Source organism: Brassica napus, chromosome A3 (genome assembly GCF_020379485.1).
Source record: "Brassica napus cultivar Da-Ae chromosome A3, Da-Ae, whole genome shotgun sequence".
In the NCBI taxonomy this organism is placed as follows: Eukaryota; Viridiplantae; Streptophyta; class Magnoliopsida; order Brassicales; family Brassicaceae; genus Brassica; species Brassica napus.
In genome coordinates, this window is record NC_063436.1 from 24,247,602 (window position 1) to 24,275,323 (window position 27,722).

Genomic DNA, 27,722 nt, shown 5'->3' on the forward strand with positions numbered 1-27,722 from the left:
CAGATGTTTGAAGTTGTGTATCAATTAACACACCAAGGCTATCAATTACCTATCAATTACCTAGCTTAAGATTGCGTTGGAAGTAACCATGCCAATGAAAGTAAGAAAGGCCTTGGAAGACTTGAAATCACCAATATCAAAATCAACAAAAAGCTTTTACCAATCCCTCGTAAGCTGGTAAACATTTCACTCCTAACCTAATAAGAATTGCATACGAAGATTCAGTGCCAATGAACCAATGTCAGCAAATATCAAACTGGAAGCTGAAGTATAGCATGCACCCAAAGACATAGTATATCTCGCCAAGCATTACCAAAAGTTCCATCACTGACCTCTTTGATTAATTTGTACATATGAGTTCAAAGCCAACTCATTAGTCATAAGCCACATGTTCATCGTGTTTCAAGTAATAAGCAAAATCTGAGCTACATGTTCATCGTATTTCAAGTAAAGCAAAGTAGCCTCTTTATTTTATTTTATGTATGTTAAGAACTTCTGCAAGATTTATTAATTTGAACTTATTGTTTGGTTTCTTGAGAAGAGGAAAAACCATAAGAATCAAATCTTATCTAAAATTGAGTTATATATGGGTTTGCTTATGAAGTAATTGCTTTCTTGGTTGTAAATTTTGGTTTTGGTCCACATCAATGGAATACTGCAATTTGCTTGCTAACATGAACCGTAAAAGATTTTTTTTTTTGGCTATTGTTAACTCATCAGAGGAATCAATATCTTGGAAAGTATTGTTCTTAAATTAAATACATTATAATGATTAGTTTAAATAAATCATATTCATACCTAAAAAAAACAATCTGACTTTTGGTTGGGTATATGCAGATGATTCATATATACGAATCAACGTGGACTTGATTTTATGCTTATGAAATCTTACATGTCATTTATTGTACACGAGTTAAAAAAAATTAAAGTAGCTGCTTACAATTTATATGACTAGTCATGGGGCTGATTTAGCTGAGTTTTGATATGGTGGATACAATTTATTATTTAATCGATCAAAATAAAAAGAATTATGAATATGCAAAATCAATTATCATATAATTTTTTACGTTGAAAGTATTTAAAAATCATACAAAGTTGAAAACAACAAAATCTATTTTAAACTGTTTTGATAAATCATGAATCAAAATGATGCAATCATACTTTTGATGGGACTACGAAAACATCTGGTATCCTACTTTTGGAGCTTCTTATTAAAGGTTACACTGGTGATCTCTACATAAATGTGTTTGTCGAGTATGTTTGTGATCCATAGATAGGAAATGAGAGACTTTTGAGATGCATTATGGTAAACAAACTACTAGTAAGCTATTTTTGTAATCTTTTTCCCATCTCATCTTATGTATAGTTATATGCCATTCTTCTTCTACTTTCCAATGCACTATGTCTGTACTAAATTTTTCTCGAAGAAGAAAACAAGAAAGAGAGGTGCGAGAGGTAGGATGATTTCTGATCTTAGTTTCTCGTAGGCTCAGAAAAATGTAATTTGATATTTGTATTTCCATATACAAATCTAAAAAAGAATAGAAATGATTAGTTTTAAATGTATTTATGATATTTGGTGAGATGATCAAATTTGGGAATAACATTTTATTATAGTCAAATATTAGTCAAAAAGATTTATAGCATATATTTACTCAACCATTATCATCTCTTCTTTCTGCTTGATATATGAAATTGCTAATTAGTCTTAGATTGTTATAGTAATTAAGGGAATTACCTCTTTTGTGTTAGACACGGTAAAAAGGCTGAAAGATAATAACACTAGGCAACACTTGTACATCAAGTCACAAAACTATATAATCTGGTGCATGATTACTTATTTATTTCAAGTTGGTGTGATCGGAGTAACAAATTTTTATTGGATTGGATATAGGCAACATAGAAAGATATGAGCAGTCTTGGCTCTTAGATCTAAACCAACCATGAGCCAACCTTCCTTTTTCTCCTAAAATTTGGTGCTCATTACTATAGAGTATAGAATTAACCGGCTCATAAAATACTCTAAACGCGTGTATATTTAGCATGTTATGTTGAAAACATTCAATCATTCAAGCCCATCATCAACCTGGGCATTCGGGTATTCAGGTTCGGTTTCAGATAGGAACTATTCGGTTTCGGGTATATCAGATAAATATTTTTATATCCAATAGGTATTTATGAGATTTCGGTTCGATTTCGGATACCCGTTTAATATGTGAATCAAGTATATATATACAAAATCTATCATCTAACATGTTAATATAAGTGGTCTAATAGTTACACACTTGCATATTTATAAATCCAACTAGAGTTCGAGTCACTCAAGTATTTATTTTATAAGTATTTACTCTATTTTAATACATAAATACCATATAAATATGTATAACATAAAAGATAATATAAAAGATAAAATGGTATGGTGGTAATAATGTTTTCATTCTTCCTGTCCAACTTGGATTCTAATGGGGTTGATAATATTTTATTTTATATTAGAAAGCTGAACCTTATTTTTTTTTTAGATATTCGGATACCCGTTCGGTTCTTGGTTCGGTTCCGATTCCAGTTCGGTTATTCAGATATACAAATATTGAAACTACTCGGATATTTGAAGATTTCAGTTTAATTTTTTTGTTTTGGTTCGGTTTTTGGTTCCGGTTTTTTTGCCTAGGGCTATCCATCATCGTTAGCCATTGATTTGGTTGAGACTGTAATCCTTACTAGATTTTTGTTCACGCATATTATGTATTATAACTTTGTCTAATGTTTTGATATAAAAACAGTGTGATTAAAGTATATGTCTTTTCGTTACAATAATAAAAATTAGTGTGATAAAAGTATATGTCCATCAAATATAAAATAAATAAATAAATGTTACACTACTCTTTTGTATGTGAAACCCTTATATTTTAAGAGTTCTATATTTAACCCATGCTGGATAAAAACAAAATTCTGGTCAAAGTAAGATACAACTACAGTTGACTTGTATTTTACCACAGATTTTAGCCTAATTTTAAATTTTGACGAATATAAATTTTGGAATTCATATAAATTCATAGTTTTCTGTATTTTGTTTATTCTTATAAGTTCTACTCATAATTGCAACCACAAAACGTCATATTAGCCGGATCTAACACGAATGATCAAGGGTCATAGGCTGTGAATTGTGACTTACGAATGAATAAAGTCTATGGGATCAGTTAATGGGTGCATCATCTTCCCATGTGCTGTGATTAGGTCTTTTTACACACATTATTTGACTTATTTTTATAATCAAATTAAGAAAAGGAATAGACGAAACCTTTGAAGTAGTTTGATGTCGATCATAAAAATTTCCAACTTTTAATTTGTTGTGTCTGCACTGCAGTATGAAGATTATGAGTTTCAGCAGTAATAACGTGTGATCATTAATAATTTTATAAATCTTCCAACATGTTGTATGTTTTTTGCTGTAGTGTTGAGATAAACAATTTGAAATCTGCTTCCATTTTATCCTTGATGGACGCTACAAGACAGTGTAGTTTTAGAAAAGTATGGAAAAGCCAAGTTCCAAAGTCTCTTGCATCAACCGCATCACCACCATTACACGCAACAATGAATAGCCCGAGAGGCTTTGTGACCGATCCTAAGAAAGCCAAAATGCAAAGACCAGACTGCTCTGAACTTGCGATGACTTCCAGAGATAGTGACCAGCAGAATGGATTACCACTCTTCATTGGTCTGATACGTATGAAACTCTTTAAAAAATATCTTAGATGGTTTCTGTTTTCATGCCAACACAATATACTTTTGCCAAAAAATCACCATACATAAAATGAGACTCAAATGTGAACAAAAACTAGTTTTGAAGTTTTTGCAGAATGACAGAGAGAACATAATATCATAAATAACCTACAAAGGCTCCAGAAAAGCCTGCCATTATACCAAAAGTATACAACAGAGTGAGCGAATCATCAAATGATGATTGTAGTAACTTCAGTAGCTTCCAACATGTTGCCTTGGTAGTCCTCCTCCATAACTCCCCGAGCCTCCATAAGATCCTCCACCCATGTACTGCCCTTGAGGCCCACTCCTAGTGTTTGGACAGTTTGCAGAAACATGACCAGTGTTTCCACAGACATCGCAGCTCATAGCACCACCACCACCATGAGGCCTAGCGCCATTGCTAGACTGATTCCCATATTGATCTGATTGGTTTGCAGGTAAACCAAACTCCCTTCTTTCCACTGACGAGACATCTCTTGTTCCTGAGGTTCCAACACCAGAGCTGCCAGCCTCAGCGGTCCTGAGTTTCTCCATAGCATCTAGAATAGTCCTGGTATCTGATGAGTAGTTTACCTTGTCCACTTTCACAACCGTTGCTTTCACAGTAGGCTCATCCCCATACGTCTCTTCTTTAACCTTCAGCTTGAAGATGTACTTGGTAAAAGCAACCTTGCGGATGATATCTTCAAACTTCTCCTCATCATTGTGCTCATGCTTCACATAATACAAATCTTTAGCAGGCATTCCCATTATCTCCTCACCAGCCTCTTGAAACGCTGTGACCCAAGTAAGACCTGTATGGTCCTGTAACTGGAGCTGCAGTATATACCTGTAGTCACACTCATCCACGCACTTATCACACTTCTCGCACCGCCACGTCCCGTCTCCGTTGTCAGTCACCTTTTTGTTGCACTGACGATCACCGTTCATGAGAGGACAAGCCGTGTAGTAGAAGTTGTCCACCTTCATGTATATAATAGTGGCGTTGACTGTGATCCAGTCAGGCTTCTCCGAGGTCCCTAGCTTCTCGTCCTTGATTTGAGAGATGGTTTTGCGAACATCTACTCTGCCGCCACCGGTGAACTCTCTCGAAATGGAGATGCAAGGAGCGCTCCTTCCTTCTCTAGCAAACCATTCCTTAAGCTTCTGAGCTTCAGCGAGGTCTGGCTCAACGAAGAGCTGGCTTGAACCAATGGTGCTCACTGCCTTCCCGTTAAACTCGCTGACCCTCCCCGCCTTAACTGCAAGAACAGGAAACTCACCAGAGTCGCAGAGACTCTGCAGCTTCTGTCCCTCTGCGTTGCAGAAGCTACCCCACATGGTCACCTCAACGCTCCGACCAGACATGTCCTTGAGCTGAAGAGATCTCTTCTGCGTCTCAGTACCCGTTTTCTTCATTATTGTTCCAGTGGGGCTTATGGACGAGACAACGCCAATCACATCTATGATGCTGTTAGTCTCCATGCTTTCGATATCGCCAATGGAACGGAAGTTGTACTGATTCTGAGGAATGGCAGCGTCCTCCTCGTGGCATTGCTGTATCGTTGACACTTCGTCTAGCGAGATTTCGTAGTCGTTAGGGAGGTGATTATACTTCTTCTGAGCAGGACGCAGGTTCCCCCTTGAGATTAGGTAGAGATTGCCAACGACGACCTGGTCAAAGAACTGATCAGCCACTGCGTTGAAGCAAGTGACTCGTATCTCTCCACCATCTCGGTCTAGAAGGTCGAAGTTGAACACTTTCCCACCGCCGCGCTGATTGTTGTAAGTCCTGAGATCTCCTTTACTCGTGACCCTGGCCTTGATGGTCCACCTGCCTGAGTAAGGGTTGAGAGCATTGATGGGAGTGATCCTAGGAGGTGCCTCGTTCCTCGCCACTGGTCCCCTGTTCTGATACATCGATGGTGGTGGCTGGTGGCGCTGGAGGGGATAAGTGGGTGGAGGGTCACGCACAAGACCTGCAGATGGATTGTTGTAGGACCGAGCAGAAGGTGGTGCTGATCCAGGTAAACTAGAACCAGAACCAGAACCATACACTTGTTGTCTCTGTTGGCCAATACCTGCATGACTCGTCCCTGTCCCGTTGTTGTTGATTTGACGACCACCAGACAAATCACTCCTACCATGTTGCTCAAAACTAGAGCCAGAACCAAACACTTGTTGTCTCTGTTGACCAACAAGACTTGTCCCTGTCTCAGTGCTGTTGATTTGACGAGCACTACTCACATCACTCCTACCGTGTTGCTCATAACTACTGTTACCAGCGTCTCCTCCTTGCTGTTCATTAGCCTTTCGCCCTCGCGCATGATCTCCAATAATATCAGACTTAGTTGTAATCACTTCCAATTGCGCAATAACAACAATCCTAACATCAAACAAAACAAAACAAAGATCCAAACTTTAATAAACCTTATTCCACAACTAATTATCATTCAACAAATACAAATCAAACAAGCAGGCCAAAGTGACTTACTTTTTCTTCTGGATCTCACTACAGACGAAATGATCGAGCCTAAGGATAGAACCAACTTGAAGAACCCCATCTTTAACAAGAGGGTTGAGAGTAATCCCAAGCATCCCTTGAATAAAGGCCGTCCCGTCTGATAACAAGACTCTAATCCGCTCCTTGGACGGTTCTTGCTGAGCCGTGAACAGCTTCAATTCCGTCACTTGAAGAACCGGTTTCATGTGTTCATGGTTCTTCACTGTATCGTTTCTTATCATCTCGATTACCCCTGCCGTCAGAATCTCCCCCATCGAATTCGATTGAACCCAGAACCGGAAAACGAGAAAAGGATTGAACTTTGTGAATCAATTCGAAAATTGAGGAGAGGGTTGGGAAGGGGAAGATTGGATTTTGAAAGTATAAAAACCGATGAAGAGAGCTTTTGAGAAGCCCTAGAGAGTGGAAAGGTGCGAACTTTACGCTCCGATAGAGAGAGAGAGGGAAACTGAAAAGGTTCGTAATTGCATATATGCTCTTCTCAAAATTCCCCTGCAAGCTTCGTTAGGCCCATTAAGTTATGGCTAGGCCCATTAAGTTATGGCTATAACGCAAATAAAACACGTAGCAAGTGTGCTGCTGAGTCAGCAGATATCTGATATCACCAATCAAATTGAGCACCTCTTATCTGAAAAAAAAACATCTAACCTGTACTAAGAGCATCTCCATTAGGGGTTCACTCTCCCAAGCTCTCACGTTTTCCAAAAAATAAAAATATTATAACATTTGTAGACCCCACATATTTCATGAACCTGTCTCTCAAAAGTTCTTCTTTGTGAACCGGGTTCGTCACTGTTTCGCGGGCCCCACGCCAAATGGCGGCCCACGATTGGTTCGGTAATTTTTTTTTTTTTTTAAATCAAAAAAGAAAAAAAATTTAATATTTAATTTCTCCAAGACCCCCTCTCCCAGTTTCACTAATGGAGATGCTCTAAAAGGGTTATATGAGCATTAGAGAGTGTGTCCACGTAGGACAATTAAATCAGTCAATCAGGAGACTTCTTTTTGACATGTCATATATGGCTGAAATATAGTGAATTTTTGTATGGGTTTTATGAAAATTATAACTCTGACCCATCCCAGCCCATGTAGAGAACAAACGGAGAAACCTTTTATCGTTTCACGCTTTCTCCTCCGACTCTTCCACTTCATCTTCTCCGATGTATAGATTTGTTTGCTTTGCCAAACTTTATCAATCATCCATTCTTTAATGTTCTATCCACTTCCCCTTGATCCTTCTCCTATATAAATCTCTATGTACAAACCTAAATCCACCCAAAATCAAAACCTACTCTGAAGAAGTTACATCCATCGACGCTTTAGTCTAAACCTATCTGCATGATCTCTACTTCTACTTTGCGACCGTCAAATTGAAAATGCAATTCCTCCGGTAAAAGCTCAGTCACGGTCGTAGTTCCGTCACCGCTGAATCATCATCATCCAGGTTCTTACCTTGTGACGTCTCTCACCTTTGTCGATCCATCGAGAATCTACTGTAAAAAAAAATCAGTTCCCGTTGATGGAGAGATCGTGAAGAATGTTGGTCAATCTGTTTCCTGTAATCAAAAAAGTGATTGGTCTTCTGAAGAACTATGCTTTTGTGTGTGAGGTATATAATTCACTTACAAACTTTATATTACATGGATAAGATTCCAGATTTGGTGTTTGGGTTTATATGTGACATTTGAAATTATGTGTGATTTTTAAGCACAACGAGTATTTGGAAATAGATGGACTGAGATACAAAGGTGGATTCAGGCAGGTAGAATACTGGCTCTAATGGTGCTTCAAGTCATGATTGTAGGATCAATCATTAATGTTTTATACTTCTCTATGTTTGTAGAAAGGATAAGGCTGTGAACAGGTTTACGAGACTTCGTGTGAAGAGAGCCAAGCATGAAACTATGGCTAGCGAGAACAACTCAAACAATAAAATAATGTTCTTCTTAGATGGTAGTTGTACTCCAGCGAATATGAAACTCCTATTGCCAATAGAACAAGGATCTAGCTCCATGTAAGGTCTGATTCTTTTCCCTTTCTATGCTCCAAAGTTGTGATCAAGCATTTCTCTGACTTGAAATCTGTGTTTAGTTCTTCTCTTCCAGGATAGCTGCCTTACATTACAAGGTGGAAACTTTCCTCACTCCCTCATGAGTGACTGGAGGACAATCTAAAACTATTAGACTATACAAGCGAAAGTTAACAATCCTCTTTGACAACCCCAACATCTGGTACTCACTTATACTACATCTTCAAGTTCCCCGTTTAAACTTCAAGATAATTTTTTTTTTATTGTTCTGTTTCTATTGACCATAGAAAATGGAAGGAAAAAGCCTTTTGCTGGATCCTTTTTATGCAGAAGGAATCGTCCGTCAGAAAATGTAAGAGCTCTATATTAATTGGCTTCCTTATCTGCTTAATTTTAGTTTGGAGAGTGGTGTTGATGAGTGAGTCTCTCTGTCTGAATATGTAGAGGAATTGTGCTCATGAAAGGAAGCATCACTATTTAAGATTATTCTAATCCAAGTTAAATCTAAAAGTAACTTCTAATGCTAATAAATGTATATTACATATTTGAGCTAAGGATCGAAACGGTGGCTATTGATGCAGCCAAAGACATGGTACTGTCAAAGGAACAATGGATGTTAAAGAACTTGTGCTTTTACTGGCCAAAAACTCAATGAACCATCAATCTCTTCTTCTGGTCAAAGACTGTGCCACCCCTCCCGCCTTAAAGAAAGAAGTCTCAGCTGCAGGAGAAAGAGACAAAGAAGGAAGGGAAGTTGGAGAGAAGAAAACAGAGGGTGGCTAGAAGAAGAAAGAAGTTGTTGACGGCAGAGAAGAGAGAAAACGAAAGATGTTGGAGCTGGCAGGAAGAAGAAGAAAGAAGCCAGGCGTGGTGAGAAGAAGTGGGGTCAAATCATTGTCAAATGTAAGATTATAAGTTCATACAAGTATATGCATTGTCTTAATTTTTTCTGACGGACATCTCTACAACTATAATTTTCAACTACTACCAAAATAAAACTTGGAAGGAACGAGAAAGATTGTATACACTCTAATCTAATAAAGTTATAACTATTATTCTTAATCTTTAATTATGCTAAACTCTTTTTACAGTAATGCAATAATAAAATATATGTACTTTCTCTTAATTTATGTTTTTCTTATTGAGTACTCTTTCTTATTTAGGTTCCATGAAGAATTTAAAAGAAAATAGTAGAATTCATCTGTTTAATTTTTTTCCTTCAACATGATTGCCAATTAGAACAATAAATTGTACAAAACAATCAACCACCATTTTTATTATTTAGTTTTCTTAGCTAAACAATTAAATATGATCTCCGTAATATGCTTTGTTTCATGGCTTCCCTTCTTGAACGATATTCTCAGTACGGAGACTGCAAGCAAGGGTATGTCTCAGTTTTTTTTGCCTGCAACGTCCTTAGATCTCTTAATCCCAGTCAGCTCCAAAATCATATCTTAATCCAGTCACTGGAGTTATTATAACAAAGAATCATTAAAACTGCAAACCAACATAAGAAAAAAAGACTAAGGTCTTTTAGAAAAGGCCGAGATTCTTAATTTAGCGTCATTGTTGGTTTAATATAATTTAAATATCAAGTTTTGGTAATGGTTCGTTTAAAAATTTTGTTCTTTAGTTTGGTCTGGTTTGGACAATGATATTATTTTACGTTTGGATCAATTTTTTTGATTCAATTTATTTATATTAAGAAACTGTTCAATTTGGTATTAGAACTCAATGATTATATAGTGAAACAAAGTTTAAATCAGTTGTAAATATTACAATTGTTTTATGAAAAAAAAAAACAAAATGTATTTAAATGATAACCATATTTTGTTAGATTTTACTCATCTTACTTATTATCCTATATATATGATTTTAAATTTGTTATATACAAGACAATGAATACGTACATACAACCAAATTTTAATTTTTTTTAATGAATTTAACGTTATAGTCGATTGTAATATATATACACGGCTTATGTTCATAAATATAAACTTTTTTTTAAGTTAACTTAAAATTATAAGAATACTCCGGGCGTAGCCTGAAAAAATCCCTAGTTATTTTAATTTCAACCGTTGCGACGACAAGAGAGTAAAAAAAAATGCATTAAAAATCAACTGATTTGATTTTTTCCGGTGAACCGTCGTGGTTTTCATGTTTCGATCACTGTGACAGAAATGGATTCTTCGATTTCTTCGCTCTGATTAAACTCACCGGCGAAGAAGAAGAAGAAAGCTTAAATGGATTCGGACGAAACGGCGTCGTCTCCGACGAAGAATCAAAAGAGGGTTTTCTCTACGTTAGCTTTGCGATTCTGTACAGCGATAGTTTTCTCGATCATCGGCTTCTTCTTCTTGTCGTTTCTGTTAGGGATCTTAGTGATTCTACTCGGTGAATTGTGGGTTTCTTCTTCTTCTTCTTCCTCCGCCTCTCTTGCTTCCCGCTGCAAAATTGTCTCCAGTTGTAAGTTAAAAGCTTTGACCTTTTTCGTTAGCTCCATCGTTAAATGATTGATAGGTTTCTTCTGCTTAGTGGGTTCTTCTTAGTTTTTAGTACCATTGATCTCTCAGTAGTTTGAGACTGAAAGTTATCACATTGATTTAGTTTTGAGTTTTGGTGGAAAAAGAAAAGGCTTTTATGGATGAGAAGGAAGTGAAACTGATGTTGGTCTTACTTACTTTTTTGGATGTAGCGGTTGATCTTAGGTCGTCCAAAGTGTGCGGGATTGGACTTTTGAACATCAAAGCACAACATGTGTTTTACCCTTTTGAGAGAGATAAATTCAGAGGTCGCTATGATTACTATTGGGCTTCTGTCTTCAAGGTAAGTCACTTCGTTCTTGTCGCTAGGATCTCAGCTATTATAGGTTATGAGTAAACGCCACTCATGTTCACATGTAGAGTATACAGATCACTTAATGGGTCAAACAAGGTTAGCCTTCTCAGAAGCACCTAATGAAGCCCTTCCTCTTGAGTGCAGACCTAACTTTGGTGCCGCTTTGCTTACCAAAGATAACTTCAAGGCAAGGTTCTTTTCATCATATACAGATACTTAGACTGGAATTTTCTTTGTTCTCTATCTCACTGTGTTTTGGATTACAATCATTTTTTTGTTTCGTCCAGGTGAATGAAACTTATCACTGCTGGTACACACTAGGGATTCCAAAGATCAAGTTTTATTAGGATGGCTTTTTCGGTTGCCAAGCAGATGATCTGTCTTTCACCGACATTTTTAAACAATACGCTGTCTTGTAAGCTCCTAAGCTTTTTTTTCAGTAGTGTTGGAGTTTCAATCTTTATGCATTTCATCATCACTAAGCTTAGGAAGCTTGTCTGTTTAGTTTCTCAGTCTTGTCTTGTTTTTGATCATCATTCCACTTGGTTTTCTTTCTTCTCCAGTTTCTCTAAATTGTTACAGTCGTGGTTAAGTGTAAATGGAAGACGAAAGTACTGGAGATATGATGTGATCGCTGGCATTGTATCTGGCTTCTCAACTTCCATTATCACGGTCTTCATCGTACGGATCTTGAGACATGCGAAATCTTGGTTCTCTCGAGCTTGCTGTTCAGTTAGAAGCCAGCTTTCTAAAGTGAAGCGTGCTTGTTTGGTTGTTGTTTACTTCTCCATTCTCGGATGGATAGCTACACAATACTTGAAAATTCGGTTTCCAAATGCTTAGAGAAAAAAAAAGAAGAAACATATTCCTTGAGAGAGAGAGAGAGAGAGAGAGAGAGAGAGAGAGAGAGAGAGAGAGAGAGAGAGAGAGAGAGAGAGAGAGAGAGAGAGAGAGAGAGAGAGAGAGAGAGAGAGAGAGAGAGAGAGAGAGAGAGAGAGAGTTGTGTGATGTAATCTTATACAGCAAAAGAAAGCAATGCAGAGAACATCTTTAAAATCTGAGGATTGATTGATTGATTGATTGATTAGCTAAAAACGATCAGTTAGTAGAGTATGATGGATGTTACAAGACGTTTCATTGTTTGGTTCATCAGTTTCTTCATTTTGATCAGCTTATGTGTCATCAGCGTCTAGAGCTGTAAACTTGGTTAGTCCACGTCCATTAGCCTTATCCATTTATCTATTTATTGTTTGTGGACAAAGAGTGATCATGTCCGTAAGGAACCATGTTCATTAACGACCAGATTCACTTACACCCATGTTTACATGGACTGCCATGGAATCCATAATAAACCATATAAGAAATTTTTAAAATTTTAATCTATAAGCTTACAAATTTTACAGTTTTGGCAGAAAACTCGATTTTGCGGTTTTGACAGACAAACTCAATTTTCCAATCCTGCAAGAAAAACTCGATTTTGCGGTTATGGCGGGAAAACTCGATTTTGCAATTTTGGCGGAAAACCTCGATTTTTTACGGTTTTGGCAGGAAAACTCGATTTTTCGGTTTTGTTAGAACACGATATTCTGATTTTGGCGGACAAACTCGATTTTGCGATTTTGACGGAAAAACTCGATTTTTTACGGGTTTTGACGGGAACACTCGATTTTTCGGTTTCGTTGGAACACGATTTTCCGATTTATTTTGCAACGCTGGGCCCATAATTTGACCGACCCAAGCCCAATATGAAGCGAATCGGGTCAAACCTGTCGGAAACTGACAATCCAGAGGAACCCTAACATAATAGCTTTTCGTGTCACTTGGACAAGGCATAACTCCAAGGCGCGTGTGCTCTCTCTCTCTCCGCTGGTTCCTTAAAAAAAATCGACACACGCTTCTTCACCTCCATCATCCTCGAAGCTCAGCTCAGCTCAATCTGAATCTCTCAATTATCTCAGGTCCCTCTCTCTCCGTTGAACCTTTTGATTGCAAGTTCATATGATTCTCCATATCGTCTGGGGGTTCTCGATTGATTCACTGCTAAGTCTTTACATCTAAATTTTATCGAAAGCGTCGATCTTTCTTCAAAATAACTTCTGATTACGTAAAAAAAAAATGTTTATAGATTATTTGGTCTTTTTATCACTCTTTGTTTTTGATACTTTGGAAAGTGTCAACCTTTGTAGCTGTTTAGATGATTTATCTGGAAGAAAAAAAATTGCTTCACCTTTTTATTCGAAATACTGAATTTACGTTTATCCAAGCTTGAAATGAATAGTTTGTTCTGCTATCAGATTGTGTATTTAAATATGCTTAATCTTCATCATGCAGTTAAACTTTTGGTATTGCTTATTTATTTAGAAGATCCTTTGAGAGATGGCAGATCGATTGACACGTATTGCTATCGTGAGTTCAGACCGTTGCAAGCCTAAGAAATGTCGCCAAGAGTGTAAGAAGAGCTGTCCTGTGGTCAAGACAGGTACTTATTCCAAGATTAAATTCTTATGAATCTCCTGTTTGCTCTACTTTGATTGATTGCTTGTGTCACCACTCTTTGCATATGCGTAGTGACTTCGTAGTGGTTAGGCGACGTGTGAAGCCATAAGTTTGTAACTTCATTACTACTGACTTGATATGTTTTGTGATCACTCTAAAAATTTTAGTGCCACTTATACAGTTACTTATGTTTATCGTAGGAAAACTTTGTATTGAGGTGACTGTTGGTTCCAAGCTTGCTTTCATCTCAGAGGAGTTGTGCATTGGTTGCGGTATTTGCGTTAAGGTATGTCTGTATATACCATTTCTGTTACCGAATGTACCTCTGTACATGTAGCCAAAGCTGGGAACGCTAAATACATTATGTTGTTGTACAATGGCAGAAATGTCCATTTGAAGCTATTCAGATTATCAATCTTCCCAGAGACTTAGAGAAAGACACGACCCATCGTTATGGTGCAAACACTTTCAAGTTGCACAGGTTTGTTTATCTTTTATGTGTTCCTTTGAGAAAAACTGATTCCTCTCCTAGTTTTAAGACAATGTAAACGCTGTCTTTGCCCCTAGGCTTCCAGTTCCAAGGCCAGGGCAGGTCCTAGGGTTGGTTGGGACAAATGGTATTGGCAAATCAACCGCTTTGAAAATTTTGGCAGGAAAGCTCAAACCAAACTTGGGCCGTTTCACTGTAATAGTCTCTCCTGTCCTGAGTTTCTGAATTTTTGTCTGAAAATTACATCTCTGGAGTCTTGACTAGTTGATTTATAATAATTTCTCCTTCTTGTGCAGAATCCTCCAGACTGGCAAGAAATCTTGACTCACTTCCGTGGGTCTGAACTTCAAAACTACTTCACCCGTATTCTAGAAGATAATCTAAAGGTATAATTGTAAATTGACCTTTCATTGAATGACATAAATTGAGATTTTGGTGTCCACGACAGGCCATTATAAAGCCTCAGTATGTCGACCACATCCCAAAAGCTGTGCGAGGCAACGTTGGAGAGGTCCTTGACCAGAAGGACGAGAGAGACAAGAAGGCGGAACTCTGTGCTGATCTGGAGCTGAACCAGGTCATTGATCGTGACGTTGAGAATTTATCTGGTGGTGAGCTGCAGAGGTTTGCTATCGCTGTTGTCGCCATACAAAACGCTGAGATATACATGTTTGATGAGCCGTCTAGTTACCTTGACGTTAAGCAAAGACTCAAAGCTGCTCAAGTCGTCCGCTCCCTCCTTAGGCCTAATAGGTTTTTGTTTTTTTTTCCATCTTCTGATTATTTTGGATATAGTATAAAGCTACTTACAGTTATTTTCGTTTCTTCCAGCTATGTCATTGTGGTGGAGCATGATCTCAGTGTTCTTGACTACTTGTCGGATTTCATTTGCTGTCTGTATGGGAAACCAGGAGCCTACGGTGTTGTGACTCTCCCCTTCTCTGTTAGAGAAGGAATCAACATTTTCTTGGCTGGGTTCGTTCCCACAGAGAATCTACGTTTTAGAGAAGAGTCGCTGACCTTCAAGGTAAACTTCTTTCTTTTGATGGTGATGTCGCTTCACAACGGTAGTCAACATTGTTTCCTTAATGAGTTCTTCTTTTGTTGGAAGGTTGCTGAGACTCCACAAGAAAGTGCTGAAGAAATACAGTCGTACGCTAGGTACAAGTACCCAACCATGACCAAAACTCAAGGAAACTTCAGGTTGAAAGTGACGGAAGGTGAATTCACCGACTCTCAGATTATTGTTATGCTTGGGGAGAATGGTACTGGGAAGACAACATTTATCCGGATGCTGGTATATTATCTTCCTCCGTTATAATCCTCTCTTTTGTTTAAGAGTTTCAGACTCCTAAACTTGTATTAATTGGTAAAAATTTTAACAGGCGGGTTTGTTAAAACCAGACGAGACAGAAGAATCAGACATAGAGATACCAGAATTCAATGTTTCTTACAAGCCACAAAAGATCAGCCCCAAGTTTCAGAATTCAGTTAGGCACTTGCTACATCAGAAGATTCGAGATTCTTACATGCATCCTCAGTTTGTGTCGGACGTGATGAAGCCGCTTCAGATTGAGCAGTTGATGGATCAGGAAGTTGTCAATCTCTCAGGAGGAGAGCTGCAAAGGGTTGCATTAGCTCTGTGCCTCGGAAAGGTGAGTACCTTGTGTTGGAAGTTTATTTTCTTTGTCTCTCAGTGATCTCATGCATACACAAACTTTTATGCAGCCTGCGGATATATACCTGATTGATGAGCCAAGTGCATACCTCGATTCAGAGCAACGTATTGTGGCTTCTAAAGTCATTAAGCGGTTCATTCTCCATGCAAAGAAAACTGCATTTATAGTCGAGCATGACTTTATAATGGCTACCTATTTAGCCGACCGGGTCATTGTCTATGAAGGACAGCCATCCATTGATTGTGTTGCAAATTGTCCTCAGTCACTACTCAGTGGAATGAATCTCTTCCTCTCTGTAAGTCTCTTATACCTCTCTTTAGTTATACACTTCATGAGCAAGCAAAACATGACCTAATGTATGCTGCTAATGGTTTTCATTTATACAGCATCTAAACATCACCTTCAGACGGGATCCCACCAATTTCAGACCAAGAATAAACAAATTAGAGTCGACTAAAGACAGGGAGCAAAAGTCTGCTGGCTCATACTACTACTTGGACGATTAAGACAACTACCATGAGGTAAAATACCAATGTTGTTTTTATCAGTCACACATCATTTGATGGAGAGTCAGTATCTGAAATGCTTCCTCTATGGATTCACAGAACATAGGGGCATGATCTGGATACAACATTGTCTGAATTCCACAAAGGTCTTTCGCTCTGAGGAAGTTGATCTTATGAGGTCGGGATAGTGTTTCTCTTATCAAGCTTTTGATTGTTTGTTCATAAGTTTTGCTTCTAAGATTTGCCATTGCCGTCTTCCTCTTCCTGGACACTTAGCAAGTTTTTTTATTAACTTACAATAAAACACACTGAATCCTTTTTAACTTTTTTGGCATTTGTACTTTCTTTACTGTTGTAATGTTATTATTTGGATTTACAAGGAATGTACTGCCTATTACTATTTTATCTACTTCTCACATAGCCTAAACTAATCACTGACATATGAAAATCTCAAGAAACTACAATCCTACCTAACGTCAATAGTACTGAAACCAGGAAGTTTCTTTAATGCTTTATCCTCCACTGTCTTACGTAGCCGCACAGCTTCTTCCCATGCTCCCAACCTAACATATGTATTCGACAATGAAATATAGTAAGATGCGTTGTCTGGTTCCATTTCGAACAAAACCTCTGCAGCTTCTTTCCCCAACTCTGTATCTCCATGATAGTTACAAGCACTCAACAAAGCTCCCCATACACCTGCTTTCTGTGCCTCTCCATACCCTTTGATGAACTCATAAGCTTCTCTTAGCTTCCCTGCCCGGCCAAGCATGTCAACAACGCAAACCCGATGCTCTGTGACTGGTTTCACCCTGAATTTATCCTCCATCTGGTTGTAATATTTTAGACCTTCTTCTACAAACCCTGAGTGGCTGCAAGCTGAGAGAACACTGATGAAAGTGCTCTTGTTTGGTTCCATCCCTGAGAGACTCATCTCACTGAACAGTTTCATAGCCTTCTCTCCCATTCCATGGAATCCATATGCAGAAATAACTGAGTTCCAAGCAGCAACTGATCTCACCCCTGAGTTTCTAAACACCTTCATGCCGGTTTCTACCTTCCCGCAGCTGCTGTACATGTCCACGAGCGCGGCACAGATGAAAGGGTTAGCTTGAAATCCACGGCGGATGAGATAACAATGTGCCTGCATACCATAGCCTGTAGACCCGAGCTGAGTTGAAGCTGAGAGAAGGCCAACGAATGTGATCTCATTCGGCTCTACCTCGAGTTTTCTAAACAGCTGAATCGCTTCGGGTCCAGCCTTGTTCTGAGACAAAGTTGATATCACACAGTTCCAGGAACATAAGTTAGGGTCAGAGATCAAGCCAAAGACCTTCACTGCACTATCGATGTCTTTACATCTACCATACATGGTGATCAACGTGTTCTGCAATTGGGTCTCAGACTCTCTCAAAGTCTTAATAGCAAGTCCATGAAAACATCTTCCTTCTGAGACTAGTCCGAGGTTTCCACATGCCGAGATAGTCCCCAGAAGAGTAATCATGTCATGGCTAACTTTCCCTTCATGGCTCATTGCTCGAAACGCTCTCAGTGATTCTGAATGGTGACCATTCGATGCACAGCCATAGATGACAGAGTTCCAAGACGCAAGATCCCTAGTTTCGGATATCATCTCTAACAGCAAAAACGCTGAAGTTAGGTCCCTGCAGCCGATGTACATGTTTATAACTGAGTTAGCTGAGAGGATAGTGTTCCCAAATCCTATCTTTAGCTGCCAACAATGTACTGATTTGCCAAATATGAGAGAATCAGATGAACAACACGACGGAAGAATTGCCAACACGGTTGACAAGCTAAACTTTGAACGAGAATACTCACTGACAACTTCCTTGAACAGATTCTTAGCTTTTTGAGTAAACCCATTTTGCACAAAAGCAGAGATCATCGAGTTCCACGAAACCAAGTCTCGGTCAGTTGTTATCTTGAACAACAACTCAGCCTGCCTTGCTAAGCCACACTTACCATACATATCAATAAGGCTGTTAACTACCACTAACTCTTTGGACTGCTTCTCCCTGCGAACAGTGTAACCATGAATTGCTCTCCCCTCTCGCGACAGACACATATCACCACAAATAGAAGTTACTGTAACCACCGTGGCGATATCAGGCTGAATACTATTCAACGACTGCATTTCCTTAAAGATACCAAATGCTTCTTGAGACATCCCATTTGAAGCAAAACCATTAAGGACTGCATTCCAAGAAATCACATCCTTGCAAGATATTTTCTCGAACACGGTCACAGCAGCATCCATGTCCCCACATTTTGAGTACATCGAAATGATAGAGTTGGCCACAGAGACATAAGCTTCTGGGACATAACCTGATCTAATAACCATCCCGTGGAAGGATTCACCTAAAGAAAGCTCTTCCAGAGAAGCACAAGCTGAGATAACACTCGAAAAAGTCACATTATCAGCTTCTTGTCCTGAAACAGTCATCGCCTTGAAATACTCCAACGATTTCCAATACTGGCCATTTGCAAGACATTTTGTCACGATTGTGTTCCAAGAAACAACGTCTCGGCGTTCCATACGCGTGAACACACGCTCCGCAGAGCTCAAATCCTCGCCTTGTGCATAAAGATTCATCAACGCGTTGCATAAGTTGGCATCAGATACCAAGCCAGCCTCTATTCCCAAACAATGAACCAGTGGACACACTTTCGAAAGGTTTAAACTTGATGACGCCGAGAGTGCAAGTAACAGCGTTGTCGAATCAAACCCAGTCCCCTTCTGAATCATCTCAACGAAAACTCCAAGAGCTGCCATGGAACGACCATTCTGGTTCAGAGCAGTGATCACACTGTTCCAAGCAATCACATCTTTCACTTTCAGCTCACTAAACAGACCCAAAGAAGACACAAAGTCCCCTGCTTTACCGTAAAGCGTCAGAAGCTTAGAAGACGCATGCAAATCTTGAAGAAACCCACTCTTCAGAGCAAAACAATGGATGCTCCTCGGAGTCTCTGCCTCCGCTCTCATCATGGAGGATCTAAGTACATCTCGAACGAACATATAGCTCGACTCCACCGTCTTATTATCTCTGTTAGGCATTTCGTCGAACACCTTATGGTCAATAAGAGTATCTTGAGACGAAACAGATGAAGCGAAGTGTCGTTCATGTTTTTCTTTACTGGTGTGAAAATGGGAAGAACAGTAACCGGAAAGAAACTTCCGGCGAGGAAACGAGCGCCTAAAGGAGTAGATTATGTGACCGGAGCAATAAAGTCTCAGCTTTTCCGGTGAAATTGTAGAGCTTCTTACCATCATCCAACACCTGGACATGTCGGGTTTCCCGGCGGCGGCAAAAACCATTTAAATTTTTTCTAATTGGGCCTTTACTGGGCTCATTTCATTGAGCCTTTTTCTTAAATTGTGTTTTTTTTTCCTGACACGAATGTTTTTTATAAAGTACATGCATGCATGTGTATTGTCTTATGGTTGGTTGGCGAGTAGTTATTCCCTTTGGGACATGAATGCTCATCTTATTCCTTTCAGACCATTTGTTTATAAAATTTAAAATAAATAACTAAGAATTCTATACTTCTTAAACACTACTTTATTATTGTATTACAAATTATGCAAATTATTAAGAGACCATTCTACAATCAATAATTCTATTTGTTAGAATTTACGTCCAACGATTCTACTTTCACCAATGAACCATATTTCCACTACTAGTTTGAAGTACAATTATACAAGGGCTCTTCAACGTATGTGTAACATCCTGAATTGTGATATGTGAAAAAGCTTAACAGAATTGATTTGGCTACCTATGTCACCAAAGTTGACATACCTTTTCCGGAGTACATCCTGAAAGAATTCCAGAGTTAAGCGTGCTTGAGCTGGAGTAGTGGAAGGATGGGTGACCTATTGAGAAGTGATTCGCGATAGCGTGCGAGCGAGGTTAAAGCATGGGAAAAGGTCGGGTGGTGATTGCAGGGTCAGTAAACAATGATTTCGAGCCTTTAAAAAAATTAATGAACCGACCGTCAAACGGGATGGGGCTCACGGGCCGAGAGAGCGGGCGTGGGTGGTCCATTAGCCGTGGGCGGGTCGGGGCGTTACAAGTGGTATCAGAGCTGTTTAGCCATCTCGGTTCTGACCCGAGAGGCGTCTTGAGACCTGTCGTGGGGCGCAACGAGGACGTTGCGTTCTTTGAGAGGGGGTGAATTGTAACATCCCGAGTTGTGATATGTGAAAAGGTTTAAGAGAATTTATTTGGCTACCTATGTCACCAAAGTTGACTTACCTTTTCCGGAGCACATCCTGAAAGAACTCCAGAGTTAAGCGTGCTTGAGCTGGAGTAGTGGAAGGATGGGTGACCTATCGGGAAGTGATTCGCGATAGCGTGCGAGTGAGGTCAAAGCATGGGAAAAGGTCAGGTGGTGATTGCAGGGTCAGTAAACAATGATTTCGAGCCTTTAGAAAAATTAACGGACCGACCGTCAGACGGGATGGGGCCCACGGGCTGAGAGAACGGGCGTGGGTGCTCCATTAGCCGTGGGCGGGTCGGGGCGTTACAAGTGGTATCAGAGCTGGTTAGCCATCTCGGTTCTGACCCGAGAGGCGTCTTGAGACCTGTCGTGGGGCGCAACGAGGACGTTGCGTTCTTTGAGAGGGGGTGAATTGTAACATCCCGAGTTGTGATATGTGAAAAGGCTTAAGAGAATTGATTTGGCTACCTATGTCACCAAAGTTGACTTACCTTTTCCGGAGCACATCCTGAAAGAACTCCAGAGTTAAGCGTGCTTGAGCTGGAGTAGTGGAAGGATGAGTGACCTATCGGAAAGTGATTCGCGATAGCGTGCGAGTGAGGTCAAAGCATGGAAAAAGGTCGGGTGGTGATTGCAGGGTCAGTAAACAATGATTCCGAGCCTTTAGAAAAATTAGCAGACCGGCCGTCAGACGGGATGGGACCCACGGACCGAAAGAGCGGATGTGGGTGGTCCATTAGCCGTGGGCGGGTCGGGGCGTTACAATATGATTCTTAGGGATTAAACTAATGTCTCCAAGACCACAATGGTTTAATAGTTTATCAATTAATAATAGTCGACGAGATCCGTACTGTACTCGTTAACTCTCCCGAAAGCATTGCATATCATAAGTTTCGTGTCCCCGAAAGCATTGCCTATAGTATTTTTTATTATTGACCAAATTAATAAATCTTGTTTAAAATGCATTAATTGCCGTTAACAAACTACTACGTACATTATTTTTGTTAATGCACATTGACTTTCTATTTGACTTTGAGATCGATATACCTGTGACGTACACCTGTTTTCATTCTCATCAAACTAAACCTAACCACGTGGCTTCTGCATTTACTAGTATTATTGGTCAATACACTAATATTAAGCTTGCATCAAAGTCAAAAGAATACTTTTCTTGTTTTTGTCGAGAAAAACAGTTTATTATAATGAGTCACGACGATCGAGTTGTTATAGTATTGAGTAATAATACATATGAAGGTATGGTTGAGTTTTTGCATTCAGCTTATATTATAATAAGAGTTCATTTGTCGTAACTGAGTTATGTGCAATAATTTGATTATGCATTGACATAAAATGTTGAGTAATTATATACTGACTATACTTTCTAAATAACTACGTGTTCCTATCATAAACACTGTTAAGAAGTTTATAGGAGTGCAAATCAAATTGTAAAACCCTGATCGGTATGCATGGATGAACGTTGCTAACATGATGCAATTGACAAGTTAACCAAGTGGTCTTTGTCTAGTGATAAAGGGGTTCCAGCTGGAGCTTTCGCCCTGAGTTCGATTCCCTTTGGTCATCCATAGACGTTTTAAATGACAAAAAAATCCGAATTTCTATGAACCTCTTTATGATTAGTCACTGGGATTAGAAAACCTTTGGGATCACACCGAGGTTATAAAAAAAAAAGACAAAGTTACGTACATATTAATTTATTTAATTTTTGATAGTGGGTCAATCAATATTGGCTAAATACTTCTAATCACATAGTTAGTTAAATCAGATTTGCTTATTGCATAAAGTCTGATATATATATATATATATCAACTTGTACACGAATTGCTCCGTCACTTTACATTGGGCAATCTAGTGTTTTAACTTTTCTTATAGTTTTATACTATACAAGATATGAGCCCGTTGCGTTGCAACGGGTTTTGTTTGATATTTTAATTTAATAAAAACCATAAATAATAAATCATTTTATTATAGTATTATGATTGTTTTTTTTTGCATATGTTGTTTGAGATTTATTTTATGATTAAAATATATTTTCACACATAAGTTCAAGTTAATATTTGTATTTTATAATCATGGTGCATAGATGAGTTATTATAAACTTTATACTAAGGATTAGATACTATACATAAACATTTAAACTAAACACAATCCGAAATAAGAAATTAAAAGTAAAAAAGAAACGAAAGTTAAATACACCAATCGAATCAATGATAGCATTATACATGTTCTTATGTACTAATTTAATGTTTTATTAAAGAAATCTTTAAAATTTTATTTTCTAGGAATTTTTTAAAAAGGAAAACATTCTATTTTATAAATCTCCTTTTTATTTACAATAAAAAAATAATATTAAATACTTTTTTATAATTATCTGCTCTTTAAAATTTCAGAAAATATATTGCTATCAAATAATTCTTTTAAGTTATTAATAAATATTTTTAAAATTGCTATTTTTACAATTCATATCAATACTAATTTTACACTTCTTTTGTTAATTAAATAATTTTTAGGATCAAGTTCATCATCAAACACTCTCTTAAAAATAACATCAAATAAATTTTTACAATTCTCTTTTGGTTAGAACTTAAAAATATTATACAAATTTCTTTTGTTTAGGATTTTTTTCATAAAAACGGAAAAAATATCAAATATTCTTTTACATTTTTTGTAGGATTTTAGAAAATAAAATTAACATTACATAATCTTTTACAATTATATTTTGTCTAGGATTTAAAAAACATTTTCTATCAAATAACTATTTACAGTCAATATTAACTATTTTTTAAAAGTTGCAATTTTCAAAATTCCTTTTTTCAATATCATTAATATTTTTACAATTTTTCTTGTTAATTGAATAATTGTTACTATCATGTTTATCATTAAATTTTTGAAGTAAAAATTACTTTTAAATAAAACTTTATAATTCTCTCTGGTCACGATTTAAAAAAAAAGGAAAACTTCTTAATTGGTTACGATTAGAAAAAAAATTTCTTTTAGAAATCTCTTTTATTTAAGATTTTAGGAAAATAAGAAGTTATTTTCACATAATAAAAGTTTTTATAGACACATTCACAATCTAGTTTTTTAATTGACACATATCACAATCATATCAGGTAAAATATTTGAAGTTAATTTTGGTTTATATTTTTGAACACAAATTTTTTTTTTTTTTGACAGCAAGAAAATTTACAGACTCATAAAGACTCCGTAAACCAAGGTAAAGTTAGTTAATTATAATAAAAATAAAATATTTTACGTTTTTATTTTATTTAGACTTTTAAAAAGGAAATTAATTATTTTATTTCTTTTAGATTTTTATGCAACTATTTTACTTTTAATTGAAAAATTCTGTTTAATTATTTATATATTTGATCTTATACATGCAAACACATATTTATCATATTCACACATACTCATGTACGACAATAACATCAAAATTAAAAGTTATGCTACTATCATAAGATGTAATAAGGATAATAAAAAATTGAGTTGTATCAAAAAATTAAAAGAAAATACTCAGGTAATACTTTTCACGTAAATACTATTGTGTTTTGTAAAACTAATATGTAGAAGCTTAAGCCTAAATATAGATTTAAAATATTTGTAGCTATTTTTTGTCATAATTTTTAACATACAATTATCTATTAAAAAAGCAAATTATTTACTTATAAGAAAATAATAAGAGTACTTTTACAATTTTCTTTTGATTATGCTTTTTTAAAAAAGTAATATTATTTATTTAAAAATTAGTGTTTCTTCTGGTTTTTAATAAATAATTGATTGTACTTGTAAGATTTTACAATTCGTTTTTGTTTAACCTTTTTTTCTTAAAAGTTAATGTTTATCTTTATAATTCTCTATCTTTAGTATCTTTTAAAACAAACATTATAATGAAAAATAATAATAATAATAATAATAATAATAATAAAAAACTATTAAATCGTATTTATAATTAATTTTTAAGAAAAGTCATTTTTATTATTTTAGCATATATTTTTGATTATGATATAGTTTAGCACATATCAAAATTTTAAATATATAACTACCATGTGTCACAAATCACAATCATGTTAATTAGCAATTTTGGAGAACGAAGTTCAATATAATCTTTTATAATTTTATTTTCATTAAAAGTTTAGAAAATAAAAATTATATGAAATAAATTGTTTTCAAATTTATTTTTTAGGATTTTGAAAAAGGAAAAATTCTAAAAACATTACTACTAAATATTTTTTTTAAATCATTTTTACTATTAAATAATTTTTAATAGTAATTTTTTGAAAATTCATTTTTATTATCTTATTATATATATTTTTAAACATTATATATTTAAACACATGTCACAATATTAGAAGGAAAATAATTATCAAATAATATTTTGCAATTATCTTTTGATTAGGATTTAAAAAAGGAAAATTACTATTAAATAATATATATAATAAGATTTATTAAAAGTTTAGAAAAGAAAAATTATATTAAATAAATTGTTTTCAAATTTATTTTTTAGGATTTTGAAAAAGGAAAATTTCTAAAAACATTACTACTAAATATTTTTTAAAAATCGTTATTACTATTAAATAATTTTTAATAGTAATTTTTTCAAAATTCATTTTTATTATCTTATTATATATATTTTTAATCATTATATATTTAAACATATGTCACAATATTAGAAGGAAAATAATTATCAAATAATATTTTGCAATTATATTTCGATTAGGATTTAAAAAAGGAAAATTACTATTAAATAATATATTTAATAAGATTTTTAATAAAATTCGTTTTTGTTAATATCTTATTAGATATATTTTTAATTATGAGATAGATTAACACATGTCACAATCTTAAATATAAAATTGACATGTGTCGCGATCATGTTAATTAGCAACTTTGAAGAACCAAGCTTTATATAATAAGATGCCTCATAACTGCTTTATATATCATAGCATTGTAATTTCGTATATTCGTAAAACCAACAATTGTTAATGAATATAATTTTTATTGGAAAAGAACGAGTTATATACATTATTAATGTACATATGTATGATTCTGAACTGTCATTTTGTCTTATATAATACGTATGCATCCTAATGTAAATTTTATTAAATAAAACTCGACAATAAGAACCACAAACTGACAAAACAAAAGGATCAGCATTTTTTTCCAACAGAATTATATTAATATGAAGTACAAAGGACAAAGCCCACACATTACAACTAAAAAAACCCAAAAACAAAGGCCAAATAACAAAGTAGAACAATTTGGCCCAAGGCCCAAACCCAAGCGAAACCCTAGTGGGCGAAGCGCCGCTCGAACTACGCGCAGCCGCACGCCTCCCTTCTTCCTCCGGTACCATAGACCGTGCCACTACGACTCAACGGCCACCGTCGACAGCAGCAACAAAACCGGGATTAAACCATTCCACCAAACGTTCGAAAAACTCAAAAACACCAACCGCATAACATTCAACCCAACCAAACGGATCTACGAATTATCAAAAGATATAAAAACCTACAATCGATTCATCATCTCCGACTTACATGCGGTATCAGATTCAGATCGAGAGGCAGAAAACCAGATGAGGCTCAAATTCGTAGATCTAAAGGATAGAAAACCCTAGTCTAAAGCCGGCGCCAGCGATGCTGCGGAAGCCACCGCCTCCCGGGAGCAGAAGCCGGCGATAGCGATGTTGAAGGAACCATCGCCTCCCGGTAAACCAAAGCCGGCGAAGAAGATGCTGAAGAAGTCATCCCTTCCCAGAAACTAATCGGACGACCACCGAACCTCTATTAGATCTAGAAACCACGAAAAAACTAGCTTTTAAAATAAAGGAAACCCCACAACCGGACCGACGGTGGCTCAAAGAGCCTTGCCGTCGGCCGGAAATCTCTCTCTCAGACGATATAGATGCTCTTTTTCAAAAGGATCAGCATATGAGCATAAGAATATTGAAATGCAAAATTATATATATTCTAGCATATTAAAACAGATAAATATATTGGTGTGACAACTAGCAACTTACGAGTAACAGAAAGCTATCCATAGTTTCAATCGATACCGCTTAGTGAAGCCCATTGTTCTCTCTATTTGATTCATTTTCCTACGTCTCTACGTTTCTTTCATAACGTAGTTACTAATCAATCTTTGTGTTTTATGGGGGTAATATTGTTTTTTTTTTGTTGTGTTTTCTCAATTATTAATGTCTTCCTTATTATTATTTTATTACTATAGAAAAAGAGTATATTTCGTATATCGATATTTTGGATGGCAACTAAAATAAATGGTCGGTGAATTAATTTCGAGTTGACTTCTAAGCCCGGTATAAAGAAATGTGTAAATGTTTTTGGGGTTCCTGAAAGCTTAATCGTCATGGCAAAAATTGATTTTGGACACCAAAATTAAATAACTTGTGGAAATAGTTTATATATACAATTAACATTAAAAAGATAGTTTACAAAAAAAAACATTAAAAAGATATATATATATATATATATATATATATATATATATATAAAATAAACATTTAGAACAACTTTTCCTTTTTACATCAATTTTATTTTCACATTATCCATACGAATTAATACAATTATTTTGTCAGCAATTTCATTAAAGTTATGAAATATTTTTTTTTTTAGAAAACAAAAAAAAAAGTTTAGTCTAAACAGGGAAAGTATAATTTCTCAGAACGACTTTTTCATTCTATTATAAAAACGATAGCATTGAGAAACCAAGCCCGTTCTTCTCCATCCAGAAACCTCCATGTACGTAAACCAAGTAAAGAAAATCATTTCGAACACGTATGTACGAAAATTATATTTTTTTTTCAAATGTAGTCCTTGGCGCATATATGTAGTCAAAACTCAAAAGAGGGGATAAATACGAGCATTATCGAAAATGTGAATATTTTCAAATTTCAAATACAAATGTGACACGTGCATTTTCTGATTGGACACTTTTCTGATTGGACATTTTCCAGTCTAATAAGTGGGAACATACAGTAGCTGGAATTTATTCGCACCATTTTGATTCTATATCACTTTTCAAATTCAAATAATACTGTTCGATCGACGATTTGCTAGTCTAATAATTAAAAAATGTCTATAAGACATTTTACCACTCCGATTCTATTTTTATTGAGAATAACTATTTACATTATTCA

General features: G+C 36.2%; 3 protein-coding genes across 5 annotated transcripts; 1 reads left to right on the forward strand and 2 right to left on the reverse strand.

Annotated features, from left to right (window-relative positions):
• Positions 1 to 3,762: 3,762 nt before the first annotated feature.
• Positions 3,763 to 6,715, reverse strand: LOC125607123 (replication protein A 70 kDa DNA-binding subunit E-like). Its single transcript, XM_048776882.1, has 2 exons — positions 6,236 to 6,715; positions 3,763 to 6,127 (listed from the first exon to the last, which is right to left on the reverse strand). The coding sequence occupies exons 1-2, from the start codon at positions 6,517 to 6,519 to the stop codon at positions 3,973 to 3,975; spliced, it is 2,439 nt and encodes an 812-aa protein (XP_048632839.1). The 5' UTR covers positions 6,520 to 6,715; the 3' UTR covers positions 3,763 to 3,972.
• A 6,175-nt stretch (positions 6,716 to 12,890) lies between these two features.
• LOC111214266 (ABC transporter E family member 2-like) lies at positions 12,891 to 16,708 on the forward strand. 3 transcript variants are annotated; one of them, XM_048776883.1, is made up of 13 exons: positions 12,891 to 13,090; positions 13,464 to 13,611; positions 13,829 to 13,914; positions 14,012 to 14,109; positions 14,196 to 14,313; positions 14,415 to 14,504; positions 14,567 to 14,871; positions 14,950 to 15,145; positions 15,230 to 15,415; positions 15,504 to 15,773; positions 15,847 to 16,092; positions 16,184 to 16,318; positions 16,403 to 16,708. In XM_048776883.1, the coding sequence occupies exons 2-12, from the start codon at positions 13,509 to 13,511 to the stop codon at positions 16,301 to 16,303; spliced, it is 1,818 nt and encodes a 605-aa protein (XP_048632840.1). In that variant the 5' UTR covers positions 12,891 to 13,090; positions 13,464 to 13,508; the 3' UTR covers positions 16,304 to 16,318; positions 16,403 to 16,708. The 3 variants fall into 3 exon arrangements, with proteins under 3 accessions (XP_048632840.1, XP_022572528.2, XP_048632841.1); XM_022716807.2 differs by having other exon boundaries at positions 12,910 to 13,090; positions 13,497 to 13,611; XM_048776884.1 differs by having other exon boundaries at positions 12,919 to 13,090; positions 13,494 to 13,611.
• Positions 16,621 to 19,729, reverse strand: LOC111214265 (pentatricopeptide repeat-containing protein At4g19220, mitochondrial-like). The gene has a single exon (XM_022716806.2). The coding sequence runs from the start codon at positions 19,641 to 19,643 to the stop codon at positions 16,770 to 16,772; it is 2,874 nt and encodes a 957-aa protein (XP_022572527.2). The 5' UTR covers positions 19,644 to 19,729; the 3' UTR covers positions 16,621 to 16,769.
• Between the last annotated feature and the right edge of the window lie 7,993 nt (positions 19,730 to 27,722).

Bases quoted from the DNA above. Each gene is read 5' to 3' on its own strand.
- LOC125607123 (XM_048776882.1), bottom strand. From the start codon at position 6,519: ATGGGGGAGATTCTGACGGCAGGGGTAATCGAGATGATAAGAAACGAT. The intron at 6,128-6,235 runs GTAAGTCACTTT...GTTTGATGTTAG, and splicing joins AGTGAGATCCAGAAGAAAAA to GATTGTTGTTATTGCGCAAT.
- LOC111214265 (XM_022716806.2), bottom strand. From the start codon at position 19,643: ATGGTTTTTGCCGCCGCCGGGAAACCCGACATGTCCAGGTGTTGGATG.
- LOC111214266 (XM_048776883.1), top strand. From the start codon at position 13,509: ATGGCAGATCGATTGACACGTATTGCTATCGTGAGTTCAGACCGTTGC. The intron at 14,110-14,195 runs GTTTGTTTATCT...CTTTGCCCCTAG, and splicing joins AACACTTTCAAGTTGCACAG to GCTTCCAGTTCCAAGGCCAG. The intron at 15,416-15,503 runs GTATATTATCTT...AAATTTTAACAG, and splicing joins CAACATTTATCCGGATGCTG to GCGGGTTTGTTAAAACCAGA.